Source organism: Cucurbita pepo, chromosome 6 (assembly GCF_057944985.1).
Source record: "Cucurbita pepo subsp. pepo isolate OVF chromosome 6, ASM5794498v1, whole genome shotgun sequence".
Lineage (NCBI taxonomy): Eukaryota > Viridiplantae > Streptophyta > Magnoliopsida > Cucurbitales > Cucurbitaceae > Cucurbita > Cucurbita pepo.
In genome coordinates this window covers 3,758,069-3,777,728 of record NC_141803.1, presented here as the reverse complement: position 1 = coordinate 3,777,728, position 19,660 = coordinate 3,758,069, and the positions used below count along the sequence as shown (strand labels likewise).

At 37.3% G+C, this 19,660-nt stretch overlaps 2 protein-coding genes and 1 long non-coding RNA gene across 4 annotated transcripts; 2 read left to right on the top strand and 1 right to left on the bottom strand.

Annotated features, from left to right (window-relative positions):
* The first annotated feature begins 974 nt into the window (after positions 1–974).
* On the top strand, positions 975–8,240 carry LOC111797064 (SWI/SNF complex subunit SWI3C). Its single transcript, XM_023679949.2, has 9 exons — positions 975–1,196; positions 1,338–1,907; positions 2,341–2,882; positions 3,474–3,837; positions 3,912–3,988; positions 5,063–5,199; positions 6,101–6,174; positions 6,273–6,433; positions 7,362–8,240. The coding sequence occupies exons 1-9, from the start codon at positions 1,169–1,171 to the stop codon at positions 7,845–7,847; spliced, it is 2,439 nt and encodes an 812-aa protein (XP_023535717.2). The 5' UTR covers positions 975–1,168; the 3' UTR covers positions 7,848–8,240.
* Positions 8,241–8,996: 756 nt separating this feature from the next.
* Positions 8,997–14,553, top strand: LOC111797247 (uncharacterized). Of its 2 annotated transcripts, XR_015421308.1 has the most exons (3): positions 8,997–9,136; positions 9,229–9,478; positions 12,208–14,553. It is a non-coding gene; the product is annotated as an uncharacterized LOC111797247 (long non-coding RNA). The 2 variants fall into 2 exon arrangements; XR_002815504.2 differs by lacking the exon at positions 12,208–14,553 and having other exon boundaries at positions 9,229–9,617.
* A 24-nt stretch (positions 14,554–14,577) lies between these two features.
* Positions 14,578–17,196, bottom strand: LOC111797244 (amino acid permease 3). The gene is made up of 6 exons (XM_023680201.2): positions 16,853–17,196; positions 16,526–16,759; positions 16,322–16,415; positions 16,029–16,243; positions 15,790–15,929; positions 14,578–15,532 (listed from the first exon to the last, which is right to left on the bottom strand). The coding sequence occupies exons 1-6, from the start codon at positions 16,953–16,955 to the stop codon at positions 14,879–14,881; spliced, it is 1,440 nt and encodes a 479-aa protein (XP_023535969.2). The 5' UTR covers positions 16,956–17,196; the 3' UTR covers positions 14,578–14,878.
* Positions 17,197–19,660: the final 2,464 nt, after the last annotated feature.

Below are 19,660 nucleotides of genomic sequence, written 5' to 3'. Positions count from 1 at the left end.
ACAAAAAACATGTACACAAGCACGTAGTATATACGTGGACCAGTAACTCGTAACAACCCTAAACCACCAGATATTGTCCTTTTTGGGTCTTCCTTTCAAGGGTTTCATCTCTATGTTTTAAAACGTGTCTGCTATAGAGAGATTTTCACACCCTTATAAATAACATTTCGTTCTCTCTCTCAATCCAGTCTAAGATTTCACATCATTTCTCAACCGAAAACATGTACACAAGCACGTAGTATACACGTGGACCAATAACTCGTAACAACCCAAACCCACCAGTAGTTGATATTGTCCTTTTTGGGCCTTCCCTTCAAGGGTTTCATCTCAAGGTTTTAAAACGTGTTTGCCCTTATAAGGAATATTCCATTCCCTCTCTCGATCCAGTCTAGGATTTCACATAATTTCTCGACCGAAAACATGTACACAAGCACGTAGCACGTGGACCAATAACTCGTAACAACCCAAACCCACCACTAGCCGATATTGTTCTTTTCGGGCCTTCCCAAGGTTTCATCTCAAGGTCCTAAACTGCGTCTGCCCATATAAAGAATATTCCATTCCCTCTCTCGATCCAGTCTAGGATTTCACATAATTTCTCGACCGAAAACATGTACACAAGCACGTAGCACGTGGACCAATAACTCGTAACAACCCAAACCCACCACTAGCCGATATTGTTCTTTTCGGGCCTTCCCAAGGTTTCATCTCAAGGTCCTAAACCGCGTCTGCCCATATAAAGAATATTCCATTCCCTCTCTCGATCCAGTCTAGGATTTCACATAATTTCTCGACCGAAAACATGTACACGAGCACATAGTATACACGTGGACCAGTAACATCTCGATCGAGAATATATACACGAGCACATGGAGTGAATTGGGAAGACATAAGAAAAAAAAAAAAAAAGAAAAAAAAAAGAAAGAAATGGTCTTTGACATTTTCGCTTGGGCAAAAGAGTATAGAGAGCCTCAGAAGCGAAGCAAACAAAAATCAAAGCTCTCTCTCTCTCTCTCTCTCTCTGTGTGAGGAAGCGCAAAGCAAAGCGAAGGCAAGAGAGGAAGTTAGAGAGAGAATCTTCCTCTTCCCCATGCTTTCAATTTCGTAGCATAACAACAATCAACGACCCCACAAATTTCTCTTTCCCCCTCTCTGATTTTCTTCAACAATGCCAGCTTCTCCTTCATTCCCATCTGGTAAATTCATCTGCCCTAGATTTCTCTTCTCTTCTTCTTCTTCTTCTTCTTCTTCTTCTTCTCTCTGTGAAATTTCATCATTTCTCATCTTCAATTCTGTTTATGGTGTTTAATTTTTGGTTTTGACAAAACCCTTATCAGGGTCTCGTGGAAAATGGCGGAAGAAGAAGAGGGATTCGCAAATTGGCCGCAGAAACAACTTCCCTAATAGTAATAACAACGGCAGCAACAAGCACGAGGAGGAAGATGAAGATGAAGACCTTGCCGCGGCTGAAAATGAAGAAATGGAACGCGATAACAACGATGATTCTGAGGATCCTCAGATTAACCTTCAATCCGCGCCCAATTCGAGCCTACAGGAGCCTGAACTCCTGTCGGATGATAAAGTGCGAGTCTCCGAGTTTCCTCAGGTCGTTAAGCGGGTTGTCACTCGGCCTCACTCTTCTGTGTTGGCCGTTGTGGCAATGGAGAGGGCAAATCAGTTCGGAGAAAGTAAGGGGCTGCCTGGAAATTCATTGATTTTGGAGAATGTGTCTTATGGGCAGCTCCAAGCCCTGTCTGCTATGCCTGCGGATAGTCCGGCGTTGCTGGATCAGGAGAGGGTGGAGGCTGGCAACGCCGCCTATGTAATAACGCCTCCACCGATTATGGAGGGGCGTGGCGTGGTTAAGAGGTTTGGGAGTAGGGTACATGTTGTCCCTATGCACTCAGGTTCGATCCTCTCGTCCTCCTCAAGTTAATTAATTCTTGCATATATATTTTGAGGGTAAACAATTTGCATTGCCATCTGTACCTTACATTTGTTGTGGGATAAGTTCATGGGTTTTGTCTAGCATTATTGTGAACAACTATTTAGGGAATTGCAATGTTTTTCTTTCCCAATGAAACATCAGCTCCAAATGTAAGATATATGGTTGAATAGCTTGAATTCATTAATAATTTTTGTAGTTGTTAGTGTGATCGAATTTAATTCAGGATTTGAGTGGGTAGAAAACTTATATAAACTTTATTTGTTTTAGTATAAGTACGTAGCAAGATCGATGCGTTTGCACTCAATTTGTGCCTCAGGATAACATATACTTAATTGAGTATAGGGAGAAGAGGAAAATTATCTAACATGTGACAGTCGATTTTTTGGAAACAGATTGGTTTTCACCTGCCACGGTGCATCGACTTGAGAGACAAGTTGTTCCACATTTTTTCTCTGGAAAATTTCCTGACCGCACTCCCGAGAAGTATATGGAAATTCGAAATTTTGTTGTTGCGAAATACATGGAGAATCCTGAGAGAAGGGTCACAGTTTCAGACTTCCAAGGATTGATTGATGGTGTCAGTAATGAAGATTTAACTCGAATTGTTCGATTTCTTGATCATTGGGGTATTATTAATTATTGTGCTCCTGCACCTAGCTGTGAACCATGGAATAGTAGTTCATACTTGAGAGAAGATATGAATGGTGAGATTCATGTGCCATCAGCTGCTTTGAAGCCTATCGATAGCTTGATCAAATTTGACAAACCAAAATGTAGGCTCAAGGCAAATGAGGTCTATTCGATTCTTCCATGCCATGATGATAACGATGATTTGTGTGATTTGGATAACAAAATTCGTGAGCGTCTAGCTGAAAATTATTGTAGCTCTTGTTCTCGGCCTGTTCCCATTGCATACTACCAATCACAGAAGGAGGTTAGTTTCTATCACCATATTGTACTCCATTGTTTGTCTGACTCAGAGTTCCTCGGGGTCAGCATATGACGCTTGTATATATGCCTGAAAGAATGATGATTGTCAGGGCAACGGTAAACACAGTTAGAGACAATAAATACAATGAAAATTAGAAAACAATGCCGTGATAGTGATATTTCATGTGACAAAAGACGACAGCGTTTAAAATTATTGAACCCTTATGGTTGTCCTATATCGTAAATTCTAGAGACCTTGGGGTCTAGGATGTTCCATTTTGCAGGGGGAGAAATGAGAGGAAGTAGTAGAGATCTGTATTACTAGGCAGTTTCTCCTCAAGCATATCCATACCTGTACTTTTGTCGTCGTGGGTGACTTAGAGGATTTCTGTTTTGGGAATCTTGGAAAAGGTGTCTTTGCTTGCCATGAGGAGAAACATCAAAGTCCTGATCTTGAGGCAATAGGAATTCTTTTAACTCTTGATAGTGAGCCTATACCATGCAAGAGAATTGCTTCTGATGCATAACTTTTAGAAATCCCTTGAATTCTTATGGATCTTTTTTCGTTAACGACTTATTGGCATCCTTGCTACAGGTTGATGTTTTACTTTGCTCCGACTGCTTCTATGAAGGCAAATATGTTGCTGGTCATGCAAGTATTGATTTTCTGAGGGTAGACATGACGAAAGATTATGATGAACTAGATAGTGAAAATTGGACTGATCAAGAAACTCTATTGCTTTTAGAGGCAATAGAATTGTATAATGATAACTGGAACGAAATTACAGAACATGTTGGGTCCAAGTCTAAAGCTCAATGCATTATACATTTTCTTCGTCTATCAGTGGAGGATGGCCTTCTAGAAAACGTTGACGTGCCTGGTGTTTCTCTCTCGTCCAATTCTTCACATGGAGAAGATAATGAGAAGTCGCATTCAAATATGAACGGAAATGTAGCAGGTATATTTTAACTTTTAACTGACTGTTGGTGACTTTTTGACATTTTCTCTCTAAATATTTGTTTATTTCTTTAGGTTCTTCCTCTCAAGATAATAAAGAGATGCGTGATAGGCTCCCGTTTGCTAATTCTCAGAACCCAGTCATGGCGTTGGTACGTGTCCGTTTATTTGATGCTTTATATGTCTTTCAGTTCATCAAGTAAAATTGAAGAATTGAATTGTTTCAGAACAACATTCCATTGAACTTGAAAAGAAACCATGTTAAAAAAAGAAACCAGTGCAAAACTATAATATTTCATATTTTTTCCGAACTCCGAAGCATCTAGTTACGCCATGTTCCTTTATCATAGATCACCCCGCTCCAGTAAAATTTTCTGCTATCTACTTATTTTCTTTTGTTGTGCCATCATTCCATTGTGTCAGCTGATTCATTTATGGGAATAACTCATGAGTAGAGGTAGAAAAAGGATGCCCTGGTCGATGATTTGGGATAATGAGTATAAGACAATTAAGCAGGGCAGAGCAGTGAGGAGCCTAGCCCTGTTTGAAGCTGTTTGAGACCTGGAGTGGATTAGTTGTAGTACTAGTATTAGTAGCTTGTGAGTAATAACAATGCACACAAGATATCGGAATACAAACACCGAGGGATTGTTTCAAATGGGCAGGTGTAGGCAAGTCAGATTCTCTGATGTTATAGTTTAAATATGGTAGTTACGTGTCGATACAGAATAGGGTAAGGAGGTTGTCTAGACGATTAGCCGAGCAAGGTGCCTTTGAATTGGCTCGACTCTCACCATGATCATTGAAAAGAAATGAAGAAAACGGAAAGAGGACGTTGAGCTCTATTCCTTCTTCCTATCTTAATTCTTACCTTCAACTAGAATACAAAATTTTACTGTTGAGTCCAGTCTTATCTCAGTAAATGATAGACCTGGGTAATATCTTGAAATGCTACTGTTTCCACCACCATAGATGGCTTATCTGCTGTCCCTTGATAGCATTGCCTATATTCCCAACCTCTTTAATTTCCAATTAACATATTATACTGCTAAGGAGACACTTCCATTGAGATTTTGGCTCTTCATTTCCATTTCATATTGCTTTATATCTAACGCAAAGAACTCTGACTGTGAGCTTCTCTTTAGATATAGGGCTCGAGTTTCTTAAATGAGTAGTTCATTTTGTAAATAGCGTTGGAATTGATTTAACTTTTGGACATTTACAAGGTTGCTTTTCTCGCATCTGCTGTTGGACCAAGAGTTGCTGCATCATGTGCTCATGCATCCTTAGCTGCTTTATCTGAGGACAGCGTAGCTTCTTCCGGGAGCATCTTTCAAAGGGAGGGTTCTGTAAACGCCAATAGGTATTTTCTTTCTTGGAAACTTTTCTTCAACAAATGATGTTAATATTTAATCTCAACATTGTTTTTTCAGTAACTGCAAAATATTACAACATTCTATTTAGATGATAGAATTTGTGAGATTCCACATCGGTTGGAGAGGGGAACGAAACACTTCTTATAAGGGTGTGGAAACCTCTCCCTAGCAAACACGTTTTAAAACCTTGAGGGAAAACCCAGAAGAGAAAACTCAAAGAGGACAATATCTATTAGTGGTGGGCTTGAGCCGTACAAATGGTATCAGAGCCAATCACCGAATGGTGTGCCAATGGGGACGCTGGACTCCCAAGGGGGGTGGATTGTGAGATCCCAGATCGGTTAGAGAGGGGAATGAAACATACATTATAAGGGCGTGGAAACCTCTCCTTAGCAGACACGTTTTAAGATCTTGAGGGAAAACCCAGAAGGGAAAGCCCAAAGAACACCATATCTGTTAGAGGTAGGCTTGGGCTGTTACAGAATTGGTGCATATTCTACTATATCTGTTAGAGGTAGGCTTGGGCGGTTACAGAATTGGTGCATATTCTACTATAATCGTCTATGTTGTTTTAGTTTTATTTATCCAAGACATGTCTCTCTTCCATTTAACGTTCAATGACCAATTTCTTATCTGCAACTGCAAGGGTTAAAAAACTCGTTGATTGGTTTGAACTCTTTTCTGATCTTGTAATATCTGATGCTAAGACTGTTGGTAAGAACTGTTTTACATGGGAAACCTTGTTTTAGTGTTTTAGAGGACGATGCAGGTTCCAATTTCCCAGAGTTTAATCTTGTTGACGTCATTATCTATTATAATGCAGTTGCATCAGTTCTTTCTTAAAATCACGATTTATTTCAAAATTGAAGTTTCCTTTTCAATATTAAGGACGAATGTCGACATCACACATGGCAGAGACAGTGGCTCCTATGGAGAACTTCCAAATTCAGTTGAGCAAAAAGGTTTGGTTTGAGAATGACTTTTACTCATTCTTGTTCTCTTTCTTGACGAATGTTTTATGTTACTCGGAAATTTATGCAATACATGTGGTCAAATTCAGATGAGAACAAGGCAGAGACTGAGGTAACACAATTATCTTCTGAACGAGTTAAAGTTGCAGCAAAAGCAGGCCTTGCTGCGGCTGCAACAAAGGCAAAATTGTTTGCTGATCATGAAGAACGAGAAATCCAACGTTTGTCTGCCAATATTATAAATCACCAGGTATCACTGTTATAATTTTTTGAATTTGTCAGAAACTCAGTGCACTCTTCGCTTAATCATTCAGCACTATACGTTTATAGTTAATGTTCTGCTTGATCTGAAATATTTACAAGCCCACCGCTAGCCGATATTATCCTTTTTGGACTTTCCTTTTGGGGTTCCCCTCAAGGTTTTTAAAACGCGTATGCTAGGGAGAGGTTTCCACACATTTATAAAAAATGTTTCGTTCTCCCCCCCAACCGATGTTGGATCTCACAATCCACTCCCCTTCGGGGTCCAGCGTTCTCATTGACACTCGTTCCTTTCTCTAATCGATGTGGGACCCCCAATCCACCCCTCTTCGAGGCCCAGCGTCCTTACTGGCACACCGCCTTGTGTCCACTCCCCTTCGAGACTCAGCCTCCTCACTGACATTGTCCTAGACACTTTGATACCATTTGTAACAACCTAAGCCAACCAGTAGCAGATATTGTTCTCTTTGAGTTTTTCCCTCTAGGCTTCCCCTCAAGGTTTTTAAAACGTGTCTGCTAGGGAGAGGTTTCCACACCCTTATAAAGAATATTTCGTTCTCCCCCACCGATGTGGGATCTCACAAAACTACTACCTATTGACTTCAATTGGTTAGTCATGATGCATTTAAGAAATGACTGACAAAGGGTTTTTGAACATGCATGCATTATATTTGACCATTTTTACCAAAATTTTCCTGTTCTTACTTTTACAACTAAACGTGGCAATTTTTTATCGGTTAAAAGCCTGTTCATAAGTTTAGGCCATTATTTTTTTTGAAGTAAAATCGAATAACGAACGTTTTGCTAGACGATCGCCTGGTATATTTTTCTAATTTGGATAGAACGACTGTCTGTTGTTTGTTGGAAAGGTTGAAACTTGAGTAATGTTCTTTGTGTTATCTAAATTTATGCAACAGTTAAGAAGACTGGAGCTGAAGCTGAAGCAGTTTGCAGAAGTAGAAACCTTCTTAATGAAGGAATGCGAACAAGTTGAGAGGACAAGGCAGAGGCTTGTTGCAGAGCGTGCAAGAATGTTAGGTATCCAATTCGGAACTGCTGCTGGAGTTTCGTCACCTGCAAGTTTACCGGGCGTTATCCCTTCCATGGTCAACAACAATAACACAAACAGTAGGCAGAATATGATCTCACCTCCAGCTTCACAGCCGAGCGTTTCGGGGTATAACAACAACCAACCACTTCACCCCCACATGTCGTACATGCCCCGACAGTCGATGTTCGGTTTAGGGCAAAGGCTACCCTTATCAATTCAGCAGCAGCAGCAGCAGCAGCAGCCCGCCACGACTTCTTCTAATGCCATGTTCAATGGTCCAACCAATGCACAGCCTTCTCTCAGTCACCCAATGATGAGGCCAGTTACTGGATCCAGCTCTGGATTAGGGTGAGTTTGGTAGAAGATTACTTGAACTAATTGATGATTTGTGCAGCCATGAAAAGAAGAAGGGGCAGGTAAATGAAAAATGATCATATTCCATGAGAAAGAGTTGTTCCTTTCTTTAACCCTTTTCCTTTTTTGGGAGCAAAAAGAAGGGAAATTAACCTGAGGCAATAGTAGTAGGGATTGTAGTTTCATTGAATTAGATGTAAAAAGGGCTTAAAAGAACAGGAGAAGAAAAGGGGAGAAAGTTACTGATGGAAGTGCTTCCATTTTTCTTCTTCTTCTTCTGTTTTTTACCCTCTGGATGTGCTTTCCCTTGATGTTGCTATTAGATTTCAGGAAGAGCAAGATGGTTAAAAGAATTAATTGTGGTGAATTTGCTTCTCTTTTACCCTTTTTACCACCAATCTATGAAATTACGAGTAATGTAGAAGACATTTGTGACGGTCCAAACTCACATTTAGTAGATATTGTTTCTTTGGGCTTTCACTTCTGAGCTTTTCCTCAAGAGTTTAAAATGCGTATGTTAGTGAGAGGTTTCTACACTTTTATAAGAATGTTTCGTTCGCTTTTTCAACCGATATGAGATCTCAAAATTCACCCCATTTGAGGTCCAGTGTTCTTGTTGGTACTAGTTCCTCTTTCTAATCGATGTGATCTCACAATATCTTTATTTTTTTCTCCGACATCCTTAGAATTACCATTGCTTAGCTTTCAATCTGTCTTTGAAATGTGAATAACCCGTCCTCTCTTTGAAACAAGGGACGCTTCTGGTTTTGTTGATGCTTGAAACAATTTAGTCTTCTTCGTATTACTGAATCTCGAGGGTCATTAATTTGCGCTCGTAGGACATTTGCCATTTTTCTCCGTCCTAAAGTTTACTCAAAATTTTAGTTACCCATAAATTTTATGAAATTTAGATGTTTTAATAAATGTAAATAAAATCCCACAAGGAGACAAAATCTTAGCTACATCCAGCCCAACAACTCTAAGGCCCATTATCTCTATGCTTCAAATGGGTTAAACAAAAAAGCCCAAAATCAAGCCCACGCGACATCTAGGGGTCTACTTCAGCCCACTTTCTCTTAAAGCCCATGGTCTTTTGGGCCCAATAAAACAGCCCAAACCCCGGCCCGCACGGTATCACCGGTAGGACGAGAACGATGGTGGCGACGGCGAAACAGAATTTCAGAACGGCGGAATCGACCTCGAGCTGGTAACCGACCACCGCAACGGAGTCTCCAACTGGCAATCCCTGCACAAAAACACGACCGACGCTGAGATCTCATTGATGAGGTTTTTTCTTTTTCTTTTTGTCTCAGTTAAATCAACCTCAACCTCATTCAGGAGATTAATGATCTTTGAGGAATCCGATTCAATCACAATAGGTATCGTGTGAGCGTTGAAATTATCAACAATGGAGGATAACCTCTCAAGAATCACAGCAGCTTCAAGAGCATGAATCGACCAAGCTTTCTTGAGCTCTTTTGAGGCAGCGCAGATCGATGAACCAGCGGAGTAATGAACCACGATCGAGCGAAACGTTCCAAGAAGCATCCATATTGAGCTTCCAGACGTTTTCTGGCGGAGGAGACCTACGAACAGACTCGGTGGGATCTCTCTCGAAACTGACTTCAGGTAAGAATCTCAGCTTCTAATTGAATTTGTCGAAGATTTATCAATAACTAGGAACAAATGATGAAAAACTGGAGGGAAACCAATTGAATTAATCTTGTTGTGGTAATTCCAAATTGAAAATGCTTGAATTAGCTTGAAACCGATTCTGATAGTCTTTAGCACTCCAAGATCCCCACAAACAAACAAATTGTATGATTGTGGGAGGAATGCGAACCAAATTCGTTTCGAGTTGCTACTGTTAGGTTAGGAAGCCTAGGTTAGAGAGCCTGCTATCTTATTTATAGCTTCGTCAATGGTTACATCCGGTGGTAAAGCTATATCCAGTTATATCCGGTGAAGTTATATCTATATCCGGTAAATGTATATATGGTAAATAGCTATATATAGTAGATGTTCATGCCAGATTTCTCCCTGCATTTTCTGTTCTTTGTGTTTATCTATAGCTTTGAAAATGTACTTTGTGTATTCTCTATATTCTCTCTCACGGTACATACTTGAAGTCATCAATATAAATCCTTTAGACAGAGTTCTCCTTGCATTTTCTCTATCCTGTTCTTTGTGTTCATCTAGATCGAGTGTGTGTTGTTGTGCGATCCTACATCTTCCTGCTTTTTCCTGCACATAGAGATACTGAGCCTTTAAGTCTTGGAATATCATCTGAAAACGTGCAAGGTGGTTAGTTCTTTTGATCGAGAGGACACCCTTGTTGTCAAGGCTCTGAATAACTTCATCTTTCTGGCCACCCTTTCTGATTGTGGGGAATCAAATATTGAGCGACAAAGTGACTTGTTCCTGTTGTTTCTATCATCCAAAAGTTGCAGCAACTTTTTTTTCTTTAGTGAGTTTTTCCCATTGGTTTACAGGAACCTGTTCTGTCAATCCACGAATCATTGACAATGTCAATATACCTCCCATTTCCAACTTTCCAACGATAGCTTATTAGAAAAAGATCTCGACCCCACAATATACTTGTAACAGCCCAAGCCCAAGCCCACCGCTAGTAGATATTGTTCTCTTTGGACTTCCCCTCAAGGTTTTAAAATGACTCTGCTAGGGAGAGGTTTCCACGCCCTTATAAGGAATGATTCGTTCTCATCTCCAACCAATATGGGATCTCACAATCCACCCCCTTGGGGGCCAGCGTCCTCCTTGCTCACCGCTTGGTGTCTGGTTTTGATACCATTTGTAACAGCCGAATCCCACCGCTAGCAGATATTGATCTTTATAGGTTTTCCCTCAAGGTTTTAAAACGCTTTTTCTAGGGAGAGATTTCCACACCCTTATAATAAGTTAAGGAATCACTACAAGGGGAGTAAGATTCGGATTGCCTTGTTGATCGAATATCTCAAGGCAAGAACATTGTTTGAGATTCGAATCACTCCACAAGTAAGATCGACCATGTCTAGCTTGAATGATTCTTGTTGATCAAATATCTCAACGCAAGAACACTTGTTTGAGATTTGAATCACTCCATAAGCAAGATTGATCATGTCGAGCTTGAATGATTCTACATGCAACCTAAACTACATAGAATTGCAAAGAAACTTAGCCATTGGCTAAAGAAAGCACAAAGGCTCCTTTTACTATATTTTCCAAGTCTACTTACAAATACAATATACATGGCTTTATATAGCCTCAAAATGAAACTATTAAAGGCATTCCAAGAGTTGCAACCTTCATACTTTATGACCATAATTAACCATTATGTAATTGTAAAGTAAATAAAAAGTCTTAAAATATATTAATGAAATACAATAACTCTAAATTACTCTATATTGTAATCTACCCAAAATTGATAACATGGAACTTCATTCTTCTTCAATGTGGCATGAATTGAAATATTTTTTGATAATTTCAACCGTACATTGAAGTATATTGTATGATTGATGTCTCTTGGTTCATATCAGGTTTCCACACCTTTATAAGAAATGATTCGTTCTCCTCTTCAACCAACGTGGGATCTCACAACACTTCTCTAGGTACAAGATGGGTTATAAGGGTTTTTGTTGATCCTTCAATTTTGTTTGGGAAACATAGCTTGATTAGAAGATTTTAAATCACTGAACCCCATCCCCTCACACTCCTTGCAAGTACAGAGCATTTTCCAGCTCAACAAATGAGCTTTCTTTGAACCAACACAGAAATCCCACCAAAAATCTGGTTCATAAACGATTTATATCCTCACACAAGCTGTTTGGGAGGCAAAAACAGCTTATCTTGTAGTTTAGCATAGCCCAAGGAAGGTTAGACAAATCATTTAAAAGTCTGCCACAAAAGTCCTTCCCCAATATTTTCCAATAATTATCGGTATCAACTTTTTTGACACTGCCTACTGAATTACCGTAGGAAGTGATATGAACCAAAAGACATCAATCATACAATATACTATACTGTGAAGAAAAGGTTGTCAAAATTATCAAAACATGTTTCAATTCATGCCACATTGAAGAAGAATGAAGTGTTTGATTGTTATAAATTTTGGGTGGGTTAAGTAATTTAGAGTTATTGTATTTTAAGACTTTTTATTTAATTTCGGTTACATTTACATAATGGCTAATTATGGCCATAAAGTATGAATGTTACAACTCTTGGAATGCCTTTAATAGTTTCATTTTGAGGCTATATAAGCCATGTATGTTGTATTTGTAAGCAGACTTGGAAAATGTAGTCAAAGAAGCATTTGTGCTCTTCTTTAGCCAATGACTAAGTTTCTTTGCAATTCTATGTAGTTTAGGTTGCATGTAGAATCATTCAAGCTCGACATGATCAATTTTGCTTGTGGAGTGATTCGAATCTCAAACAAGTGTTTGAGATATTTGATCAACAAGAATCATTCAAGCTAGACATGATCGATCTTGCTTGTGGAGTGGTTCGAATCTCAAACAATGTTCTTGCCCTGAGATATTAGATCAACAAGGTAATCCGAATCTTACTCTCCTTGTAGTTGATTTCCTTATCTTAGATCACTTTCTCTCCTAAACGTTTTAAGTCCAAGATTTGTAACTTTCAGATAACCCATCATATAATATTCATGATCCAAACAAACTATAAGAAAATAATAAAATTCCATAGTTTATGTCGGAATTTTAACACGTAAACATCCATGAATTAAATATGAACTCTCAAAAACTTGCCTCAAAACCTATGAAACATACCGCAGTATAAACAATGTTGGAAACATGTCACAAAAAGTTTGTGGTCGCTATTCTAAGAGTGGTAGCAATCATGTAACCATAAAAGTCAAAAAAGTTGGGAAGGAAAACAAAATATCAAAGAAACAAACAAAAAAGAGTCACGAGCAAGAGCCTTTTCTTTCTTTCCTTCCTTCCTTCTCTTGGCAAAGACAGCAAGAGCTTTTTCCGCTTGGAATATTATGTAGGACTTGCTTTTTTCAATTGAATTGTTCCTAAGTTGTTTCTCAGTTCTCATCACTATACAATCAAACTGTTAGCATAAATGTATGTCTACTTGCTCAGGAAAAATTTTACTTTTACCCCTAATGTCTTGTTTTTGCTCATTAATTATCTAAGATCTTCTTTAAATTTGGCATTTGTAATTATATATATGTATATATTTTGATCTGTAACAACCCAAACCCATTGCTAGCAGATATTGTCTGTTTTAACCCGTTACGTATTGCTGTTAGTCTCATGGTTTTTATAACGTGTCTGCTAGTGTGAGGTTTCCACACCCTTATAAAGAATGCTTCATTTCTCTCTCCGATTGATGTGAGATCTCACAATCCACCCCCTTGGGGGCACAGCGTCCTCGGATGTCTGGCTTTGATACCATTTCGTAGCCGCCCAAACCCACTGCTAGCAATATTGTTCGCTTTGACCCGTTATGTATCATCGTCAGTCTCACGATTTTTATAACGTGTCTGCTAGTGTGAGGTTTCCACACCCTTATAAACAATGCTTCGTTTCTCTCTCCAATTGATGTGAGATCTCACAATCCATCCCCTTGGGGGCACAACGTCCTCGGGTGTCTGGCTTTGATACCATTTTGTAACAGACCAAACCCACTGCTAGCAGATATTGTCCGCTTTTTGACCCGTTACGTATCGTCGTTAGTCTCACGATTTTTATAACATGTCTGCTAGTGCGAGGTTTCCACACCCTTATAAAGAATGCTTCATTTCTCTCTCCAATTGATGTGAGATCTCACAATCCACCCCTTTGAGGGCACAACATCCTCGCTGACACACCACTCCGTGTCTGGCTTTGATACCATTTCGTAGCAGCCCAAACCCACTGTTAGCAGATATTGTCCGCTTTGACCCGTTACGTATCGTCGTCAGTCTCACGGTTTTTATAACGTGTTTGCTAGTGTGAGGTTTCCACACCCTTATAATGCTTCGTTTCTCTCTCCAATTGATGTGAGATCTCACAATCCACCACTTTGAGGGCACAGCGTCCTCGCTGACACACCACTCCGTGTCTGGCTTTGATACCATTTCGTAGCAACTCAAACCCACTGCTAGCAGATATTGTCCGCTTTGACCCGTTATGTATCGTCGTCAGTCTCACGATTTTTAAAACGCGTCTGTTAGGGAGAGGTTTCCACACCCTTATAAGAAATGTTCCATTCTCCTCTCTAACCGAGGTGAGATCTCACATAATCTCATCCACTATTTTAGTCAACTGAATCGTATGGGTTCCATTTGCAAGGATTGGATGGTCCACAAGAACATTTTCCCATTTGAGCAATGCAAAATGGGGCAAATGTGCACTTTCAATGGTGCCCTTAAAAGGTACTAAGTTCCCCATAAAATGGATGCATAGAATTTCCCATGCGCACTTCCAATGGTGCCCATAAAGTACTTCCATATCTTCCATGAAATGATTATTATTGTGCATTTTTTTAGTTCCAATGGACATTGATGGAATAGGGTATAGAAGAGATTGAAAAAAAGGAGAACTTTTCCTCTATTGAAGGAGATTTCATTTAGTGTAAATTACTTTCTTTAACTTCTTTACTTTAGAATCATACATCTAATCTTATAATTTGACTGATATACCCAATACTTTCTTCCATTAAAGAATAGAATGAAGGGATTAAAAGGTAAAAAAAAGGTGGGGAAAGTAATAAATTTCAAATAGATGAAACTTTCCATGTGAATACTCTAATTTCCTTAAGGAAATAGGAAAAGTTACAGTCTTCGGATTGAAACGTGTGAATCTGTTGGATTCACCATTTACAGACTCTCCTTCATGGGGTCCTTACTTTACTACTTACTCAACAGTTAAAAAAAAAAGAGAGAAATTTAACCATTACAAAAGTTACTGAAGCTATAAGAGAGAAGTGCAGTAGGGATTGCATTTATGGGTGTTGTTTTGTGGTCGTTCTTGTTCAGCAGCGTAGTAATAATTTAATGACGAAGGTAAATTTTGAATTGAATTAGTAGATGGTTTGAAAAGGCTTAATTGACTTGGAATCTTGAATAACTCCAGCTACAGATCCAGATGCTGCTGCAATGGTGATTATGAGGCAAGCCAAGCTGAGAATTTGGAGGCTGACCCATCTTGTGCTCCATTTTGGGATCTTCATTTGTGCAATGTACATTTCAACAGGGAAGTAGACAGTGAGAGGCCAAAATCCCAAGGCTCCGAGAAGTCCGACGATGTCGTTGAAGAACGGGAGGAGCATCGAGATGAGAGTGGTGATGATCACGAAGATTGTCCTCCAAACTAACCTGAAGAGGTTGAGTTTCAAGGAGCGAAAGCCTGGGATTGGGATACTGATGTCTTCGTTGATGAATTGACTATCTGGGAATCGGTTTGACGCGAATTTCTCGATGAAAGCAAAGAGCGGTTGGCAAAAAACTTGATACGCACCGACAAGATGGACAACAATGGCTACGTTCGCTATGTCGAGAAGCCAAAACGGGTTGTAGAAGCCGAAACCAGTGAGGAGATTGCCAGGAGCAAAGTCTCCAAAGGCTGCATAACCCATACACCCACACAGGATGTAGAAAACTGATGTCACTATTACACTAAGAAGAGTAGCCTTCTTCATTGTCTTGGCTTCTGATGGAGGAGCTTTGATTGTGTCCTATTTACAAACAAAACGCCAAATTTAGAACTCATAAACCATCAAAATTAGTACCTAAAGACCAGTTGATAACGTTTCTTGTTTCTCGAGATTCGTCTCGATTGTTTCCTGTTGTTTATCGCTCGTTTCCTAGGCAACCATTCCTTGGAACGAGAAACACAAACAGGAAACTGAAACAAGGACATGTTATTAAACGTGCCCTTCTTAGAGATCACAGGTTCAAATCTCTCGCTCCGAGTATCAAAATCTTCTTTTACCTGAATTTCAATGAGGATAATGGAGAAAGAGTAGGCAAAAGCTATGTCCCCAAGAGCTTGGAAGCTCCTCCATATCTTCTGGGATTCAGTAACAGTGCCAATGCTAACTCCTGTAAGAGAGCCCTTGAGTCTTCCATTATCTGAAAAGAAACCATTGTTAAATCTTCAGAGAAGAAGAACAACAACAACAAGAACAACAAGAACAACAAGAACAACAAGAACAAGAAGAAATAAGTGACCTGCAACTTGAATGATTCCAAGAATGAGTCCAATAATGGAGTAAGTAAAAGACATAACAGCTGCTACAATGGAGAGCCACCATAACTGATCAAAATCTGGAATTTGTGACAGAAAAATCTCCACAATTCCAAACGAAATCATATAAGGATTGCTGTTCATATGGCAAGGATTCTTCCCACCACTTTTATGGAAGCAGTTCGATCTCTTGATTGCCCTGTTCAAACCCAAACCAAAAAATTCAAACAAAAATTCAACAAAAAAACCCTCCCAAACTCCACAATTTGATACTCACATCATGCTTATGGATGAAGCTATGGTGTATCCAATGGCTACTCCAAACAGATTCACATACTGAACCAACCCACATAACTTCACCTTAAACCCACCTGAGAAACATAAAAAAATTTCAAAAAAATTAACCCAAACACAGAAGATTAGCCTTTTTTTTCCCCTGAAAATTTGGTAGCTCCGCCGCGGAGACGGTGGCTGTTCTTACCGAGGTTGTTCCGGACGGCGTCCATGTAAGTATAGTTCCTCTTGCCGTTGACAGAGTCGCCGGAGCGGTAACAAGCAGCAAGAAGAGTGGAAGTATAATAAGTCACAAACGAAAACAGCAACATCGCTATAGGTCCAGCCACCCAACCGAGCTGCGCCGTCGCCCAAGCCAACGACAAAACCCCCGACCCAATAACCGCCGTGATAATATGAGCACTCGCCGTCCAAACCGTCCCTATATACCCAAAACAAAACAAAAAAAAAAGACATTAAAAATCTCAACCTCAAATCCCAGTTTTACCAAAATCCCAATTCCGCCACCACTCACCAGTTCGCTTAGGGCGGCCGTCGTCATCATACCCGCCGTTGGCTCCGCCGCCACCCGGCGGAGCTGAGATGTTGAGTGGTTGATGGTGGTGGTTGGTAGCCATTAAAAACAGAGAGCGAGCAAGGAAAATGAGGACGTGAGCGGTTCGAAACCGTAATTACTCAAAATGTTGTTAAATTAAATGTTTTATTCTCCGCTGCGGCGAAGTCACAGGACGTTGAAAGCACTGACACACTGTGAAACTGCGCCACCGACACGAGCTTCAAAGAGTTGCAGAAAAAAGAAGAAGACGGAAGGTTAATTTGTAATGAACAATGGGAGATTTTCTTAGAATGGTGAAGAACATGAACCCCAGTGGGTACTTATATATATTAGTGGTGCAACAAGGTGTATAAATCACGTGTCTAGTGGGACCCACATTTTCAATAATTATTTTTTTTAATGTTTTTTTAAAAAAAATTTAAAAAAATTTGTAAATATACATAAACCATGGGTCCCTTAGACCAAAATTGACATCTAAAATTATAAATATTTACTTTTCACAGTATTTTTAAATTATATATATATATCAGAACCATGGGTCCTCCTGTAAAATGTTAGACGAAAATTGAGATCTAAAATTGTAAATAGTTATCTTTTTAGAGTATTTTTAAAAAAAAATTAAAAAAAATTATATATATATATATATATATATACCGAAACTATGGGTCCTATTATAAAATATTAGACGAAAATTGAGATCTAAAATTGTAAATAGTTATCTTTTTAGAGTATTTTTAAAAAAAATTTAAAAAAAATTATATATATATATATATATATATATATATATATATATATATACCGAAACTATGGGTCCTATTATAAAATTTTAGACGAAAATTGAGATGTAAAATTGTAAATATTTATTTTTTAGAGTATTTTTTTAAAATATATATATATATATAATTTGTTATTATTATTATTTTTAAATTTTAAATTTTCTCTCCCACACACTCGGGTTTATCCAGTTAGAGCAATTCTTGTCCATTAACTGCAGAAGCAGAAGAGGATAAAGACACCTCTCGAGATGCGTTTTTAATTTCAGAATTATTATTATTATTATTATTAATTTTGAATTTCACTTCTTATTTTCACAAAATAAATAAAAATAAAAATAAAAATTTGCACTTATCCATATATATATATATATATCTTCCAAAAAAAAAAATTAAAATTTAAAAATTACCCATTTTTAAAATATTAATTTTTGTTTTTAGTGAGGAGGCAATAATGGTTTTTGACCCTTATATTGGGGCGGTCTTCAATTTTCAAATTTTATTTTATTTTATTTTATTTTTCTTTTTATTTTTTCTTTAGATGAAATTAATATTTTATCTTTTGAAACTTAAATGAAACACCCTAAATTTAAAAAAAAAAAATATAAATATAAAAATATTAATTTTGTTTTTCAAGGTAAAAGTTAAAAATTTAATAAATTGGGTCAAAGTAACGTTATGCATGAATTTACAGTGAATTAAATTAAAATCGTAGATATACTTTAACGTTGTTTCTGTTAAATTAATTATTTGGTTCTTAAAATTTTAAAATACTTTATCTATCTTTGAGAATTTAAGAATTTTTAAAAAAATAATAAATTTGTTTAAATATTTTAATAAAAATGAAAAGGGCAAAATCGGAAGAGAAAAAATGAAGTGCATCGAAAAAGGTTACCTAGTTTTCATCGCTGACTCATGCATCTGTCTTTAACAACATCTTTAATGACATTTACTGCCCTTTTCAACGTTCAGTTATTTTCCCTTTTTTTATTTTATTTTTAATAATTAAGAAAGTAGTAGAAATTAATACCCATATTTATTTTTTTATTTTTTATTTTTTCAAATTATTTTCTTAATATGAAAAGTGAGACCTCATATCAGATATATTTAACACAATTTTGAATAACTTCCAATAACGTAATTAAATAATAATAAAAATATTTAAAAAAACGTCTCAAAATTACCAGAATCGACAACAACTAAGATTTGAAAATTGTATACCCGTAAGTCGCAATGAAAGTTGACACGAATCTATGTGTTCAAAAAACTCGATAATCCAATCAACCAACCCAGCTCGTAAGAATTTGGTTGGTTCACGAGTTCCTCTAAAACTAAATTCTCGTGTTCATTATTATATATATATATTTCAAATATATTTTGTAATTTTTAATTAAAATTTTGTTTTTATTATCTTATAATTGGGTTTAATTGAGTCCATTATTTCATATTATTCTCGTTAAAATAAAATTTAAAAATAATTTTTTTAATTATAAGAAAAAATATTCAAATTTAATAAAATAAAAAAGAATACAAAAAAAAAATATTGGTTAGGTCACCCTAATAAAATAATAATAATTAATAAAAAAAATTCCAACGCAAATTGATTGGCATGATCCTAAAGGAATATGATTCTCGGGTTTATTCTAATAATCTCATTCTCCACGTCTCTATTTGCCTCTCTCATTCATATTGTATGGTTCCATGAGAAAAATAAATTAAATATATATTAATATTAATTCGAATAAAATAAAGACGTTTATGTCGGTCCCTTTACTATATCGTGTTTTATCGTCTTTCTACTTCGTATAATAATTTTTATACCATTTAATCTTTTTTTTTTTTATTATATTTTAAAAAATTCATAAATTTGCATTAATTATTAAAAAAATATTTATTATATTTAGAATTGAAATAAATATTATATTTTTTTTTAATATTTATTTATTTAAATAAATACAATAATTATTTCATAATTTAAAATTATTCTTTATAT